General features: G+C 45.4%; 1 protein-coding gene across 1 annotated transcript in view; it reads left to right on the forward strand.

Moving 5' to 3' along the window:
* DKK3 (dickkopf WNT signaling pathway inhibitor 3) overlaps nucleotides 1-17,733 on the forward strand; it is a 51,011-nt gene continuing 33,278 nt past the window's right edge. The window contains exons 1-3 of the mRNA XM_011954281.1: nucleotides 1-153; nucleotides 5,978-6,115; nucleotides 9,667-9,750. Coding sequence (XP_011809671.1) covers nucleotides 88-153; nucleotides 5,978-6,115; nucleotides 9,667-9,750 — 288 coding nt within the window. The 5' untranslated portion in view covers nucleotides 1-87. The remainder of the gene's footprint in view (nucleotides 154-5,977; nucleotides 6,116-9,666; nucleotides 9,751-17,733) is intronic.

The following is a 17,733-nucleotide window of genomic DNA, read 5'->3' on the forward strand; positions in this document are numbered from 1 at the left end:
CCCGCGCCCGCTCCGACGGCGACCTCTCCTCCCGTCGAGCCGGGCCCGGCTTTCAACTACCCGCAGGAGGAGGCCACGCTCAACGAGATGTTCCGCGAGGTTGAGGAACTGATGGAGGACACGCAGCACAAATTGCGCAGCGCGGTGGAGGAGGTGGGTGCGCGCTGGCGGCGCGGGGCTCTGGGAAGAGCCAGGCTGGGGACAGCGAAGGCTGGGAAGGCATGGAAGAGCGCTGGCTAGGGACCTGGGGTCCCGAGCACGGGCTGGGAAGGGCCGACAGCCGATGCGGAGTGGCCTGGAGGTAGCGCAGGGTGATCCCTACTCCCGCCTCGTTTTGCCTCCTTCCCAAAAAGTCTGGATCTGAGCCTGTGCACCGAGAGGCTCTGCAGCTGGACCCTCCCTAGGTAGCTGGGGCCACCTGCCTGCAGTTGGCGTCAGGCATGCCGTTGGCCTTCCCTATTGTAAGCGGAGGTTTCCAGGGCCCCTGGTATTCCAGTACTGTGGTTTCACAGAGACCCGGGGCAAGCTCCAGGCATCGCCAAGTTCTAGCTTGTCTGTTATGCTTTGAGCTTGTTAGGATGCCATGCAGGGACAAAGAGGCAAAGAGCCCTGAGCTTTGCTGGCAGTCTGTCTGGGCTGCCTTGCTTCTCATGCAATGTGGGGGCAGAGAGGGAAGATGGAAATCCCAAATCTCAGCACTGTATGAGTAGCGGATGAGGATGTGAGAGGCAATCCCCCTTCCACCCAACAGTGCTTTGCAGTTGTCCTGGGCTCACGTCCTCCTCTGCCACTCAGTAACAGGGTGACATTGGGCAAATCATTTATATCCTGCACCTCAGTTCCCTGTGAGAACTAAATGTCGTAAGTGTGGGTATCTGGAAAGTAATAGGTGCACAGTATTTAGCAACTATTATTATCAGATACCACGTACCTTAGCAAAGTTTTGCCTAGCTTCTGCCCTCCATCACCTCCAGGTCTAAACACTGTGGGTGGCGTCTTGTTCTGTCCTCTGTGATGGGCACCCACGCATGCCAAGGGCTGCCTGGGAAGAAGATGTCACTAACCCTGCCCTCTCCATCCAGGTGCAGGGAGCTGTCCCTGGTGCCTGAGGTGGGTAGGCGTGGGCGCTGTTGGGCCTGGCTCTGTCTTTGGCCTGTATCTAGAGAGGAGCCAGCCATCCCAGTGAAGGAGCCAGCAGGAAACTAATGTCCAGGCTGGTTAACCCCTGGTCTGCTTTGACATCCCTGCTCTCTCCAGCTTGGTAGCCCCCTTGGACAAAGCCTTAACTGCTGGCCCTTGTCTCCAGGGAGAAGTTGCTTTCTCCCCGCAGCCCTTTGTAGTTTGGGGCTATTTCCCCTTCCACTCCACAGCAGTTAGCCTGTGGAGTTTGCAGTGAAGGGGACACTGGCTTTGGAGGCAGTGACTTGGGCAGCTGTCCTTGAATATCCACTGGACAGGCCCAGATCCCAAGACCCATGATCTTTCTGTTTCCTGTGATTGCAAAACAATCATAACATGGAAAAACTAAAGGGTGAAGGGATTCAGATAGGCCCCCATGTCTCTTAACTCTGAAGCTTCAAATTAAATTAAATGGAGTTCGCGATGCCTCTGGTTCTAGGGCAGGCCGTCTGCTTTCCTTATTCAGGTTCTAGGACTTTTCCTCCTGCACACAGATTCCTAGTAAGACTGAGTAAGTCACCTCTATGTTTTTGTGCCCACCACTGTTCAGAAAGTCTGCAGCGTGGTCCTCTGACGTTAGCTTCTGGTGAGGCAGGAGAAGGAGCAGCAAGGGCCTCTTCAGTCTCTTCTTGAGCAGAGCAGTGTGGGGCTCTGCGGGACCTAGTGATGGGGTCTTCTCCATGGGCGTTATCCACACTGGGTTTTGCCAAGACCCCAGCTTTCCTCCCTCTAGATGTGGCTCTGTGTAGGTTGGGGGTTGAAGTTTGCCACCAGAGGAGATGCTGGCTGTCACTTCTATCCCACTCTTTCCCAGAGGTGTCCTCGCTGGCCGTGGGTACAGGATGAGAGAGGTTGAATACCGTGGCAGGAGAACAGGCAGTGGGGACTGACCTTCCCTCATCCAGTCCCTGCTCTGCCACTTACTGGCAATGGCCTCCTGAGTCTGAAGTGGAGAAATGTCCACCTCTTAGGGTAAGGTGACAATTCAATGAGATGATGCAAGTAAAGCAAATCAGTGAGTTGGGCAGCCGTCCTTGAATATCCACTGGTCAGGTCCAGAGCCCAAGATCCATGATCTTTGTTTCCTGTGACTGCGAAACAATCATGACATGGAACAATTAAAGGGTGAAGGGAGTCAGATAGGCCCCAATGTCTCTTAACTCTGCAGTTTCAAATTAAATTGAGCTTGTGATGCCTGTGGTTCTCAATAGAATCTATCTTTTAAAATATCTTAAAGCATTAAAAATTAATCTTAAAATGTTGAAAGTGTCTTTTAGATATCTTCAAAAACAGAATAGAATAGATTGTTAATAGACTGTGGTTATTAGTATTAATTTTTTGTAAAGAGACTACCAGAATGCCCCTTAAATCTCATAGACACAGGATAATCGGCATTTAGTCATTGTTCAGGGGAAAAATAAAAAAGGACCTGGGCCAGATGCATTATTTGTTTACATAGTTGCATCATGAATCTGCTTTCAAGAAGCTTCCTGGCATTATCAATGTTCCAGCTGGCTCAAGCTGTTGAAGTTTCTTAAGGGGAAGGACAAAGCAGGTCTAGTTGTACAGCCATTATTGGGAAAAGCAAATCTTCAAATGACTTCAATCAGGGATATTACTACTTTCCTGTATTACTGTTCTGTATGCTACCAATGTATTCTGAAGATATAACCACTCTGTTTCTCTTCCCCTTATTGCCAGCTCTGTAACTCACTGGTTTTAGAATGTTCTTACTGCCTCACCTATTCCTAGTAAGAATTCTAATACCAAGCCTGGATTCATCTCTTTGATTTTTCCTACTATACCCCTTTTGCAGACACACAGATTTAACCAACTATAAATGCCATTTTTAACAGCATTCACATTCCTCCTCTATGAAACAGCTCATTTTCCTTCAGACTTAAGTTTCTCTTGCTAGTGGCAATAATAGTTGTGGTTGAAATTTCCATTATAAACTATACTTTTAGTTCATGGTGCCATTTAAGAACCGTTAGCTCATTCTGTTGAAATAACCAGTGACTGAGCTGGGGGGAAAAGTTTTATAAAAAGACTATCTGCTTAGCCTAGAGGAAACTCTAGGTTTGGCAACTTGTCAATTATTTGAAAGCCAAACTGATCCCTATGGGAATTTAAAAAACACTAAAACATTCTCTTCTTCTGGGTGGATCCTCTCCAGCACCTTCAGTCTTCTCTTCCCAACTGTATCTTTTCTGTCACTAACCTGAGTGGTAACTGAGGGCAAGGTCCTTTGCTTTAAAAAAAAAAGGCATTTTCTTGCCCATTCTGTCTTCTCTCTCAGCACCGTTTCTTCTGCCCTTTGTTGGCAAGCTCTTCAAACACGTGGTATCAACTGTCTGCTCTTCCTGCTTCTAGCTATCCATTCCCTTCAGAACTCTGGCAAAACAAACTGGCTTCTTTTGAAACTGCCTTCTTAAAGGGCAGTATGATGAAAACAGCTATGAATTTCATCTTTGCTGTGTGGCAGGTAGTGTCTTCCATGCCTTAATTCTTATATCTATGTCATGGTCCTTAATTCTTATATCTACTCCACAAAGTAGGACATCCCTATTTTACAAATGAGCAAGCTGAGGTTTAGTGGGATTTGGTATCTTGTCCAAAGTCACACAGCTACTTTGTGGCAGAGGCAGGACTTGAACCCACCTTGTCTGACTCCAGAATCCTGGTACTTTCCACTGTGTTCCTCTCTGAGGATGCTGCAGGCAACGACTTGACTTGTCCAGTGGCCATCTCTCAATGGCTTGATCCTTCTAGACTTACTTAGAGTCTTTCCCACCTAGAAGGCCCCTACCCAGATGTAGCTCCCATCTCCCAGACCTAATTCTAGCCAGTTCCCTGACTCCCCTCTCTTTCTGGTCTACTCGTTATATTATTTTCCCTCTAGCCTTCTGGAACTTGCTGTACCTCCCTATTGCCCGGAACAGAGATTCTTAACTGGGGGGTCAGAGGGAGGGGAGGGAAATCCTCAGAATCATCTGAGAAGCTCATTAACATCGGGGGTCTCACCTCTAGAAATCCCAATTCAGCAGGTCCATGAAGGGATCCAGATATGTCTATGTTTTTAACTTTTGGACGTGACTCTGTAATCACAGCTTTCCCATAAGATTGCTGTGAATACTCAAGGCATCTGGTGCAACGGCTCAGACATTGTCAGTGCCCCAAACATGGGGGCTATTCTGAGAATTATTGTTGTTATGAAGCCAGTGATCAAGTTTCAAACATCTCAGCAGCCATCTCAGAATCCAGCACAGCACTGTGTACACAGTGGCCACTGACTAAGTCCCTGTTGAGCCTTTCTGCCCAGCAGGTTTTTTTCACACTTCGAGTTTAGTGTTTTCGTGTTGCATTGAGACATGAGGATTCTTTCCTCTTATCCTCCTCAACTCAGCAAGCCTGGTGGTTAAAGCAGGGGCTCATCTAGTACTTGAGGGGTTAGAGGACAGTGATTTTTTAAATAGGAAAATATTTTTGAGCATTCTTTTTAAAAATAAAAATAGCCCACAGTCAAAACTAGCAGTGTAGGAAAATTGCCATATATCAAGTAGAACTTCTCTTTGTGTCTCTCATTTTAAATTCCTAGACAGAGTATCTGATTGGCTCAATTAGTCTATGATGTGGCGTCCCTTTGGGTCCCATCAGCTGTGAACAGGTGACATTGTCAACTGCCCGCTCATCAGGCCTAGGACAGGGTGATAATCTGGAAGGGGAAGTTGAGTGCAGACATGAGGTCACTGACATATCTGGTATAGATGTTATGGAGGATCATGAGACTGGAGGATTTGAGGACAGTGGCCACAGAAACCTGACACCAGAGAAAAACATAAGTTCAAGAAGACCAGAAGGGGTGTGGACCCCGGGAACTGGTTAATTGACCCTCTACAAAGATCCCTTTCCAAGAATTTCCTACAACGGTACCCAAGAGGTAGGGTGGGGAAGGAGACACAGCTGTGGCCCTACCTACAGGGAGTAAGTTTAGGTCCCCTCCATCCCCTGCCCCTACCACCACCACCAACAGGCCCTGCCACAAAGATTTAAGAGCAAATAGTGTATTTGGGATGTGTTCCCAGAAGACATTAGCAGGAAGTGGGGAAGTGAGATGAAAGAAAAGAAAGCCAATCAACGGTATGCCCACAAGCAGGTTACTGCTCCGGGCATCTAGAGCTCCATCCCACTGGGGGCCTCAGAGGGAGACTACGTAGATTCTATGTGCTTTAGAATTGTCTAGCGAAGGGAGAAGCTGGAGTGCTTACCTTCATAGCCTGTCTCTCACTGCTAGGATGTTAACTCCCTAGCACTTGGGGCCTGTGCAGACTGAGCATACTTTGGTGACCAGAGAATGCCCTCAGAGAGAGACAGAGTTGGTTGTTGGCATGTATGGAAACTGGATGCAGGTGACCTCCAGATTAGGCCACCAGGAGATGGGCAGGGCATCAACAGCATTTATACAGGGAGCAAGACTATCTAATGGAAACATGTTCAAAATCCAGCTCCACCGTTTTCTGGGAACCTGGGGAATTTATCTAGTCTTCCTGAGCCTCGGTTTCCCTATTTATAATATGAGGACATTAACACCCACCTCCCAGAGGGGTTGTGAAATTTCAGTGCTGTAATATATGTAAAACATTTAGTATAATATCTTATCATAGTGAGTACTCAGTTAATAGCACCTATCATCATCATGATTCTTTGCAGGAGAGGAGAAGAGATTTTTTTTTTCTAATAGACTCTCATTTCTAACAAGAGAAAATAATTTTGCTCATTAAATTCATCGATTTAATAGATGGAGGCAGAAGAAGCTGCTGCCAAAGCGTCATCAGAAGTGAACCTGGCAAACTTACCTCCCAGCTATCACAATGAGACCAACACAGACACCAAGGTTGGAAATAATACCATCCATGTGCACCGAGAAATTCACAAGGTAAGTCGTGGCCAGCACTTCCTCCTTTCTATAGTGTCCAGTCCCATCAGATAACTAAGCTTTTTTGTTTTTTTTTCATATGTGATATGCAAGCCCAAAATACAATTGAGAATCATAAAATACAGATTGAAAACTAGAAGGAGTAATGTTACTGTTTAAAGTGGAGAGACAATGTATCAGGATCCTAAATTGCTTTTGCATTTATGCAGTATATTTAACCCTAGGCTTCTTGCCAGTCCAGTTGCAAAGGAATGTCCAGGGATTATCATTTGAAAAAAGGAAGCAAATGAATGTCTAAAAACACCCTTTCCTAGCATTACAGTTGTGGAATTGATCTATCTCATAGGTTTTTATCTATGTCTTAGTAGGGATTGAACTAGAGATCATGTTACAGTGAATTGACCCTCGCTTTTTTTTAGGAGGCATGTAAATATGATATACCCCATTTCCAAAAGAGAAACCCTCTATTGCCACAAAATTAAACTCTCATCCATTTGCTGGTTGTGCGTTCAAAATTCTATAGCAGATTTTTCCCCAAACTACCACCTGTCTGAGTGCTTCTTGGTCTAACATCATGCATGAAGAGCAACCAGGTTCATTCCCATTCTGACCTGATGAAGAAAGCTCTGCAAATCTCGAGGAATATAGCACTAGCTTGCCCCTGGTGTGCAGTGTCTCTGACATGATTTGGCAGGACTCTGAGAGCGAACTGCCTAAGACTGTGTGCTGTGCAGATATTCAGGATCATTGTTAGCATCCCATTGTGAATATCAAGGAGTTTGCCCCCTCAGCTCATCTCAACTCCTGTATGCAAGGCCACAGTGGCTTTCACAAAAGAGCCTCACTTTTGTTCAAGTGCCCAGATAATTACTTGGTTGAAACAACACTGTTTCTGTGCCACAGAGCATAGGGGATCAATTTTCACGTGCCATTGCCTTGACTATAAAGTAGCTTTTGTGTGGCACTTCTGCCACTGCATAGTAATGGGTTCAGTTAGATGAATCAGCTACACAGTGTATCCTCCAGGTAAATGAATGAGTTTACCTGCAGAACACAATCCTTTGGCATTGCTCATCTGCGACTGGAGAATGTTTTCAAGGTGATTATTTTATTCTTGTCAAACCCAATATCAAGCCATCCTTTCTGACAGTAATTAACCAACAGGTTTGGTTGCTTCTTAAAGTTGCTTCTTGTAAATGTCAGAATACCTGAGTGTGAGTCCTACCAGTCTCTAGTGTGATTTTTGAAAAATTACTTAAATGTCTTGATTCTCACTAACTATATTTATGAAATAAGGATATCAACATCTACATTACAGTGTTGTGCAGGTCAAATGACCTAAAGTATATGAAAGTTCATTGTAAACTGTAAAGTGCAATGCAAAAACCAGTATTCTTATTATTACTGTTATTATAATAAAGTTATTTTATCAACACAGTGCAGTAGTTCTCAAATGGGTTTTATAGAACACTAATCTTCAGCCGGGTGTGATGGCTCATGCCTGTAATCCCAGCACTTTGGGAGGCTGAGGTGGGAGGATCACTTGAGGTCAGAGTTCAAGACCAGCCTGGCCAACATGGTGAAACCCCATTTCTAATAAAAATACACACACAAAAAAATTAGCCTTAGCCGGGCATGGTGTCACGTGCCTGTAGTCCCAGAGACTCGGGAAACTCAGGCAGGAGAATCACTTGAACCTGGAGGCAGAGGTTGCAGTGAGCTGAGATCACGCCACTGCATTCCAGCCTGGGTGAGATATCGAGACTGTCCTGGCCAACATGATGAAACCCTGTCTGTATTAAAAATACAAAAATTAGCCAGGCCTGGTGGTGTGTGCCTGTAGTCCCAGCACTTTGGGAGGCCAAGGCGGGCGGATGACCTGAGGTCAGGAGCTTGAGACAGCCTGGCCAACATGTCGAAACCCTGTCTCTACTAAAAATACAAAAATGAGCTGGGCATGGTGGCACACACCTGTAGTCCCAGCTACTCGGGGAGGCTGACGTAGGAGAATCACATGAACCCAGGAGGTGGAGATTACAGTGAACCGAAATCATCGCACCACTGCACTCCAGCCTAGATGACAGAGCGAGACTCTGTGTCAAAAAACAAACAAACAAACAAAAAACACTAGCCTTATGCAATGCTTCATAAAAGAAGGGCTCAGTAGTAGTGAAACATATTTGGAAATCATCTTATATATTCTTCTTCTGGAGATTTAAGAAAAATACAAATTGTTATAATAAAGGTTCTGATAAGTCATGCAACCCATACATAAGGCTTGTAGAATTTTAAAAAATATGACATTGGTTAATTCTATAAAAAGCTGGCATAAAGGAAGAGATCATTTCTTTTGGAGAGAGGAATTATTTAGGTAAAAATGTAAAAGCATGGTAATTAAGATGTGGTCCTTACCTTCTCAGAACTAGAATTTGATTCCCTTCTGCAAATTAGTACAATAGTTTCCACTTTGTCCGGGCTGCAGATTCCTGTGATATTAGAGCTGGCAGAGACCTTAAAGATGATGTAGAAGCGAGAAAATCTTGAATCAGAGAAAAGATATGATTTGTTCTAGGTGACATACTAGATGGTTATTGGCGACTGAGCCAGAGCTCAAAGAATACACATCTCCTAGCTCCTGAGCCAGCATCTTTTCTTTTCTTTCTTTCTGTTTTTGTTGTTGTTGTTTGTTTTTGAGATAGAGTTTCACTCTATCGCCCAGGCTGGAGTAGTGCAGTGGCACGATTTCAGCTCACTGCAACTTCTGCAGCCCAGGTTCAAGCGATTCTCCTGCCTCAGCCTCCCACGTAGCCGGGATTATAGGCACCTGCCACTGTGGCTGATTTTTGTATTTTTAGTAGAGACGGGGTTTCACCATCTTGGTCAGACCAAATGAAAAGATGACCAAACATCTTTTCTATCCTTCGTCACCAAACCAAACATTAGACATGACCTTTCATGGGGCAGGAACAGCCTGAGTTCTACGTTAGACTTAGCTTTGAGATGCCTGCACCTGGTTACAGAATCAGAGGCAGACAATAGATACAGCAATGTTGGAACAAGTCTCTCATTGTACTTAAGCACTTTCTTGATGAAATGAGACCATTCACTCGAATCAGGTAAGGCTGCTAGAGCTAAAACCTGCTTGTTTTTCATGAAAGATGTTCAACTAGACACCCAGACTTGTAATTTGTCAAAAATAAAGTTGACATTGAGTTTCAAGTGATGAGCCCCAAGAATGACAGAAATAGCTGACATCTTTGAGCATTTTGCTGGTTGTCAGGTGCTGTGTGGAGTGATTTCTCCGGATCCCCTCATTTCCTCCTCATAGCAACCCTATGAGGCTGACTCTTAACATCTCTTATCACTGTGCCCAGGGGAAGCTGCCCATCTCACAGCTGCCGAGGGAACTCAGAAAGAAAGCGGGGTGGGCATTTCAACTCCTATACTGGATGCCTCTGCTTCAGAAATTGGAAAACAAAACACAACAACAACTTGTGGAATTTGTCCAGAATTCCTTCTATTTTATTTTCACTGTACCTGTTTTACTACAGATAACCAACAACCAGACTGGCCAAATGGTCTTTTCAGAGACAGTTATCACGTCTGTGGGAGATGAAGAAGGCAGAAGGAGCCACGTAAGTTGTAATTTCCCCTGTACTTGCACCCCAGTACACTCACTTTCATTCCGTTTGCCAACGGTGACTCAGATGCAGACCATGGGTGGGAGGGAGTGGAGTCTCCTGACTCATTTCTACCAAGATCCCTCAATGCCTACATTTCTGACCAGACTGATGCAGTCCAGTAATAGGTTGTGCCTTCATGCACTTGGCATCAGAAACAACAGAGAAATTAAATTGAGTGGTCATTTGCATGGCCCATGTCAGCTTTGAAAGGGGGACAAGCGAGTACCAGACATGTTGACTGGGACTTTGGTAACAGACCTGGTGTATCAGGTGGTGAAATCCCCAAAGCATCTGGGATGGCCACCCCTTTTGTAATCCCACCTCTGGTCAGGCAGTTTGAGAACAGAACACCTTATGTGGAGCCCAATGGCCTAAAGGGAAAAAGGCTGTCGGTCCATTCCAGGGCTAGGCTCTGGTCCCCCGTGATTGCTTCTGTTAGTTGCCTGTTGCTTACTCCAGAGGCAGGATGGATTTCACAGAATTTAGAGTCCTAAATTTGGAAGGGGTGTGATTTCACAGAAGGAAAACCTGGGCATAGGTCAGGGGATGACCCGGTTGGAGTCATTGGTCTCCTAACTCCCAGACCAGAGGTGGCTCAACTGCACTTCATCTTCTCAAAGAGATGCTGGCTTTGGATGCACACGCCTGCTGAGGAGCAGCCAGCAGGGAAAGTGTGCCTTTTTTATGGAGACTGCAAGAAGCCAGCCCCTCTGTATCCAGATGGCTTATGCATCCTCGGCCTTCCCAGGGCATTGATGATGTTCCCCACCTCTTTTGGTCTTATGGCTGGAAGAGAACCAGTGTACTGATGACAGTTAGGAAGGTGGCATTGTCTTGGTTAGTGGCTGATGGATTTTTTTCTTTGTTTTTGGCACAGTGGTTAAATGTCGGGAGCTGGCCGACATTTACAGCAGGCTGGGGGTCCAGTGGCTGTGTGCAATGGTAGTGACCCACCATTCAAGGGAGCCTGGGGGTGGGGGTGAGGAACTGTGCAGTGAAATGGAAAGGGCACTGGCTGTGGGGTCTAGAAGCCTCACCTTGTCCTACCAGTCAGGACACCTTGGTTTCCCCATCTTCAAGTGAGGTAACAATGTCCATCATCTCTCCCAGCCATGGCAGCACAGAAGCCTCTGAAACAAAGACAAGGTTGGCTGGGCACGGTGGCTCACGCCTGTCATGCCAGCACTTTGGGAGGCTGAGGCAGGCAGATCATGAGGTCGGGAATTTGAGACCCGCCTGGCCAACATGGTGAAATCCCGCCTCTACTAATAGTATAAAAATAGGCTGGGCGTGGTAGCACATGCCTGTAATCCCAGCTACTTGGGAGGCTGAGGCAGGAGAATCACTTGAACCTGGGAGGCGGAGGTTGCGGTGAGCCGAGATCGTGTCATTGCACTCCAGCCTGGGCAACAAGAGTGAAACTCCGTAAAAAAAAAAAAAAAAAGAGAGAGAAACAAAGACAATGTTAACTAAGGCAGGGATGGAAGGAAGGCCAGCTTTCAAAGATGGGAGAGACAGAAGAAAGCAAAACAAAAACCAGCCAGCCATAGGATATGATCATGGTTCTAGAGGGAAGTGGTTTAGAGTGTTCCAGATCTCAGGCTGTGTTGGGGGTTTGATGAAGCATTGAGGCCTGAGCAGAGTTGTGGAATGAAAAGGACAGGGGAAACAGAACTCACAGGGCTGTGAATTAGGAAAAAATCTTTTGTTCTCAAGTAAAAAAAACTTAATCGATCATTGCACAGTGGTACAGCTGTGCTCTGGGGAGGGCAGCAGCCATGCCTGTGAGCACACCTGCACCTGCTGGAGGACCAGGTGCACATGAGGCTGCCACACCTGCATCCCTTGCTGCCCCCCTCCACCCCTTCAACAAGGCAGCTGTGTCCAGTTGGTGCCTTTTAGTCAGGGGAACTGAGACTCTGAGAGTGGGGTGGGGAAGAGACAAGATCTTGAACATGCCAAGGGCATGCTTGGGGCAGAAACCGGTTGCCTACACTTTTGTGCTGTGTCACTTTCCCCAAGCATGCATGGCCTTGTGTGCCCCTGTGTACTCTGCTTCGGATCTCATCTGGGAGGCCCAGAATCTCCACACCTGCCCATGCAGTCTCCTCTGGCCATCGTGTGATAGAGGACACACCTTGGCCCCCTTGTGCAGGGCAGAATCTGAACCCCCATATATGACAGTTCTGAGAATGCAGGAGGTTGAGGGGAGAGCAGTAGATCTAAGAGCCCCACATGCTGGAGGCTCACCAAGGTTGTGTTGATGCCTGCTCAGACCCACAGGATGTGAGTGTATTGGGTTTCTATATGAGAATAAATTCCCATTTGATTAACTAGAAGGGAGACCTGGGGCATCTGATGCCTGACTGCCCAGCATCTGGAAGATCCCACAGGGCTTTGGAGAACAGATTGGAGACTTTTCAAGCCACCTGTGAGAAGGATGTCATATGGCAGAAAAGGTGGCATGTGTGCCTCACTACAGAGCTGCACTCATTGTCGGAGTGGCTTGCCCAGAGTCAGGGAAGTGAGATCTTGTTTCCTGTGTCCACAGAATTCTTTCCTTCAACCGCCTTCCTATTCCTGGGCTCACCGTCGTCCTAACACAATTGATCTAGGGCTTCAGCAACATCTTTACAGAGACACAGAGCTCCTTTCTCTGAATAAAAAGCGATAAAGACTAGTTTACTATCAAAGGAATGCAGGGGGCTCTGCATTCTCACCACTGTCCTATTCTATCATTTTGCGATTTAATGATTTTTACAGTTGACTCTGAAATGCATTACACACTGCAGAAACTTTCTCTCAGAGGGAAAAGGGAGATTTGCCATGGCAAAGGACAAATCATATGCTGTGTAAACCTTAAAATACTACACACAGGAGCTGAATTTTCAGGATTTAAAATTTCCAGATGAATTCAATTAAAAGTAATCACCACGCACCCTATACTTTCATTTCTTCAAATGCTGGAACGTGTATTAATGTGTATGGTAACCCGAGGAAGCTCACAGAAAGTTACAGAGAGTAACACTATATGCCTGTCTAGAAATTGCACGCAGTATGTGCAAGGCCCTGGTCTGTTTTTACACTCAAATGTGAAAGGGGAAAAGGATGCTGCCGCTTGTTATTTCACCTGAGCACGTCGGCTGATGGGGATGTGGTCTGATGTCTTTGTTGTGAGGCTTTTGTGCTACACTTGCCGCCTGCCCCACTTCACAGGTCAGTGGCAGACGCCCTGATGCTGCGTTGCTTTTGCGCTCCATGTGGAAGCTAAAGCGTGGGCAAGCCATTGTGCATTAATAGGACACTTTTATTTATGGAACTGTGTCCCCACATAGGAAGAGTCTGGCCCAATTAGCCAAGGCACCCTTTTTATGGGACACATCCTCTTTAAAATCCAACTCACAGCTACAAAGCTTAGCACATCCTGCATGTTTTGTCCTTCCAGTTTCACATTAGGATATAATGTTAAAAAGTGAGCTGGTTTGTATCTAAGTGAACACACCTCATTTGAAGCTATAGGTTCAATCATATACAAGCAACTCCAAGATACTGGCCAAGACTTCTGAGAGGCTGAGTACAGTGGCACATACCTGTAGTCCCAGCACTTTGGAAGGCTGAGGTGGGAGGATCACTTGAAGACAGGAATTCAAGACCAGCCGGGGTAAGAAATTGAGACCCCTCTACAAAAAATAAAAAATAAAAAATAAAAAAAAAATAGGTGGGCCTGGTGACACGTGCCTGTGGTTCCAGCTACTCAGGAGGTTGAGGCAGGAGGATTGCTTGAGCCCAGGAGGTCGAGGCTGCAGTGAGCTATGATTGCATCACTGCATTCCAGCCTGGGTGACAGCGATACCCTGTCTCTAGAGACAAACAAACAACAGACTTCTGAGGCCAGAGGTGGATGCATTTTCCTGCCAAAAGCACCCAGCTTGTAGAGATTTGAGTGACCCAGGGACTTCCTTGTTCCACTGCTGGTGGTGGCTTTTTAACGGGGACAGCAGACTGATGACAGTGACCATGGAGTTCTCGACAAGTGTGAGACCGCTTGTTGTGAGGATACTTTGCTTGTTAAATGTGTTGGAGCCTGGGGAGAGTGGGATGTTAAGCCATGGCCATCTTTTCCCATGGAGTAGTGAGCACCCATCACCTCCAAACCCAGAGAGACCAAGCGAGAAAGTGGGAGAGGAAAGTGTGTGGAACAAGCCCTTTCTCCCTCAGGCCTCAAGTTCTTCCCTGATCCCAACTTGTTCATTCATTCCAGAGTGGACAGTGGGGTGCTGGCTTTGTTTTCTCCCTGCGCCCTAGGTTTTGATGCTGAACTCCATTCATTTAATGGAGTGTCAGAAGGTACCATGATGAGGAATCCCTGGGGACTTATTATTTTAACGGAATTGCACCAGGGGAGGGTGGGGTACCTCTAGAGGGACTCAATCAGTTCCTGGAGGATCTGCCTCCTGGGGAGACCTGCAAGGTCCAGGGAGGCTGGGTCCCAGGAAATGCAGCCCTTCCCTTCTGTCCATTTTGAGGCAGAATGAAGAAGTTTGAAGAAGGTGAGATGCAGACCTCGATTCGAGCCCTGCATTGACTTTTACAAGCTCTGCTCTCTGTGACTCGGTTTCTTCAACTATCAAATGGGGCTAATGATCCCTCTTTCACAAGACTGAGTGAGAATCTAGTGTGGCAAAGTTTATAAAAGCTCTTTGTGTGAGGTTCATTATTACTGAAGAGTAATTAAAGCTGGGTTCTAATTGGCTGGTTCCCAGCAACTTTATGGAAAAAGGAATGGCGTGAGACTGGGGGGAAATGCGCAAGGCCTCCACAGGCACAGGCATCTTCCTTCTGACGTTTGTAGCCTCGAGCTCGTTTCATTCTGCAGCAGCCTGCCTCACTCTCTGAGTGTTGTGCTCTGCCAGAAGCTCTGTGCTCCTGGCCGTGAGGCTGACTCATCCCGCTGCTGTTCCTAACGGTGCCTGTTGTATATGTCTAGGTTGGGGATTGGTGATACAGACATAAGGGAAGGATAGGTCATAAGGAATGACCAGGGGAATAAGCGATGGTTGGGTACTGACAAGTTCCAAGTTGGGGCCCCAGGTTGGCAAAGGGTGATACTGGTTTCTGCAGAAAGAAACAGACTTATTGTCCTAAGGTTGACAGCATAGGCTTGTGTGAATGTTTGGTTCCATAGTCTGAGAACCACACAAAATTTGGGTACATTTGTGTTTCGAGATTTATATTTTGCGTTGACTTTGTGATTTATGGCTAAATATAAGGCCCTCATGCCTTATTCAGTCGGAAAATATATATAAGGAAAATTGAAGAGCTCTGTATCATTCTGAGAAATGGGTAATTCCCAAATAAATAAAGTTGATGTGGGTGAGCAATTTTTATGGGGTAGGCATTTCTTTTTGTGCTGTTACCTGGTATATTAAGTTATACTTTCCTCAACCTCATATCTTCCAAGAAGGAATTCATTAAATAAAAGTGATTTCACATCTAAAATCAAAATACTGTGGAGTTAATACTGTGGAGATGGTATAAAAGGTTGTCTTCAATCAAACATTAAGTGAAAAAAAATTGCAGAACAGTATATATAATATTTAAAGTATATAAAATATACATATAAGGTGTATGAAATATTTTTAGAAAAAAGTATGCATAAAAAATCCTAGTAAAATGTATATTAAATCATTAGTAGATCTTTCCAGAGGATTTTAAGCTTGCAGAGACTTTTCCTTTATAGATTTATTTATTTAAAAAGAATTTGTGAATTTACAATTTTGGTGCAAACATCTCTCTATATTTTTGAATGGTTTTGCAAATATTTTCAGTGTAAACGCTAGAAATTAAATTGCTAAGTCAAAGGGTGTGCATATCTAAAATTTTGTGAGATACTGACAAATTTTCCTCTAGGAGGGCTACACCCATTTTATTTTTAGCATCAATTTCTGAGGCTGTGTTTCACCAGCCCTCACCTACAGTGGGTGTTAACAGTGCATGAGCATATGACAGGCAAAAAAAAAAGATATCTTCTTTTTGTTCATATTTCTTTGATTATTAGGTCAAAGAAATATAAGCAAGGGGGATGGCTGTTTGAGAACTCTAAGTTGTATCAAATGTAGAGTCTGCAAATTTATCTTATCCCTTCTTTTCTCTGTCAGGGAGAAAGGTCAGTTTTGCATTCCAGGCCGTGCCCAAGACCAAATACCATCTATTCCCGTGTGAGGTGATTAGGGAGGTGGAAAGTCCTAGCAGGAACATTTGAGTGCTGATGGGCTGAGTCACAGCGGGTGGGTGGTGGGGACATGCGGGCTACTGCCTCCACCCCTGTGAATACAAACAAGATTTAGATGACTGCTGATAGAAGCAGCACTTCAGGGTGGTTAACAGCTCCGGCACCGGCAGATCCAGTTCAAATGGCAATTATATTGCTTATTAGCTGTGTGCCTTTGGCTAAGTTCCTAAACTGCTCTAAGCCTTAGTTTTCCCGTATGTAAAATGGGCTTAATAAAAGTACCTTCCATATAGTATTGTCATGAAGATAAAATAAAATAACCCAGGTCAATATATTATACAATACCTGGAACATAAAGAATAAGAAGTCAGTAAATAGCAGGCATTTGTTATGTTTTGATTATTTTGGTAGCCCAATCCATAGCTGTCAAAATTATCAGTATTAATTCATTCATTTATTTGCACATTCTTTGAATACTTGCTACGTTTTTGGCAGAGAAATGTAAAAGACAGTCTCTAACATCAGAGACCCTCCAGGCTAGTAGTGGACAAAAAAAATAAATAAACAAGTCCTTACAATATGGATGCACAACTTTGAAAGGCAAAGGTTGCACAGGGCATTGTGGGGGCATGGTGCAGGGGCAAAACCAGGTAGCCGCGGAAGACTTGCTTGGGAGAGAGTTCTTTATGGGTCTCTTGTTTCTGCTCATTTTATAAACAAAGGCACTTCTTAGTCCATTTGCATTGCTATAAAGTAGTACACAAGCCTGAGCAATTTACAAAGAAAAGAGGTTTATTTGGCTTACAGTTCTGCAGGCTGTACAAGCATGGCACCAGTATCTGCACCTGGTGATGGTTTCAGGAAGCCCCCACTCATGGCAGAAGATGAAGGTGAGCAGGCGTCACATTGTGAGAGGAAGCTGGGGGAGGGAGGAGAGAGAGAGAGAGAGAGATGCTAGGCTCTTTTTTGTTTTTTGTTTTTGTAGTGACAGTGTCTCACTATATTGCCCAAGCCGGTTTTGAACTCCCGGCCTCAAGAGATCCTCCAACCTCGGCCTCCCAAAGTGCTGGGACTGTAGGCATGAGTCACTATGCCCAGCCTCTTTTTAACAATCAGAACACATGGGAACCGATAGAGTGAGAACAGTGTCAAGCCACCCATAAGGGAGCTGCCCCCATGACCTAGCTGTCTTCTACTAGGTCCCACCTCCAATGCTAGGGATCGAATTTCAACATGAGATTTAAAGAGGACAAATATCCACACTATATCTGACACTAATTGACCTCTTGTTCCAGGCCCTCTTTTCAAGGATGTTTTATAGGCGGTGGCCTTGAAAAACAGAGGTAGTTCTCCCTTCATGGCAGAGGGAAGATTTTCTTGCAGTCCATTATCAAAGGTTTGGGTGCTCTGAGCTTGAGATTCTTCAGGTGTGATGTAAACCCGATGCACATGCAGCATCCACCTGGACTCCTCCAAGTGGCAGTGTGGAACCTGCAGACAAGGAGAACTGATATAGACAAGAGGCTTATGCTGTTTTTGTGTTGCTGAAATAAAGCCCTTTGTCTCTGACCCGGAAGTCTCATGTCTTCTGCTAGAAGCCATGAAACTGTGGCAGGCACATGTATCATCTTGCAAATAGGATAGAATCTTAGACCCTTCACATTTCTTGACAGGCTCCCTGGAAGAAGTGGCAGTTGAGTTGT

The sequence above is a fragment of the Colobus angolensis genome, unplaced genomic scaffold, assembly GCF_000951035.1.
Source record: "Colobus angolensis palliatus isolate OR3802 unplaced genomic scaffold, Cang.pa_1.0 Scaffold380, whole genome shotgun sequence".
NCBI lineage: Eukaryota > Metazoa > Chordata > Mammalia > Primates > Cercopithecidae > Colobus > Colobus angolensis.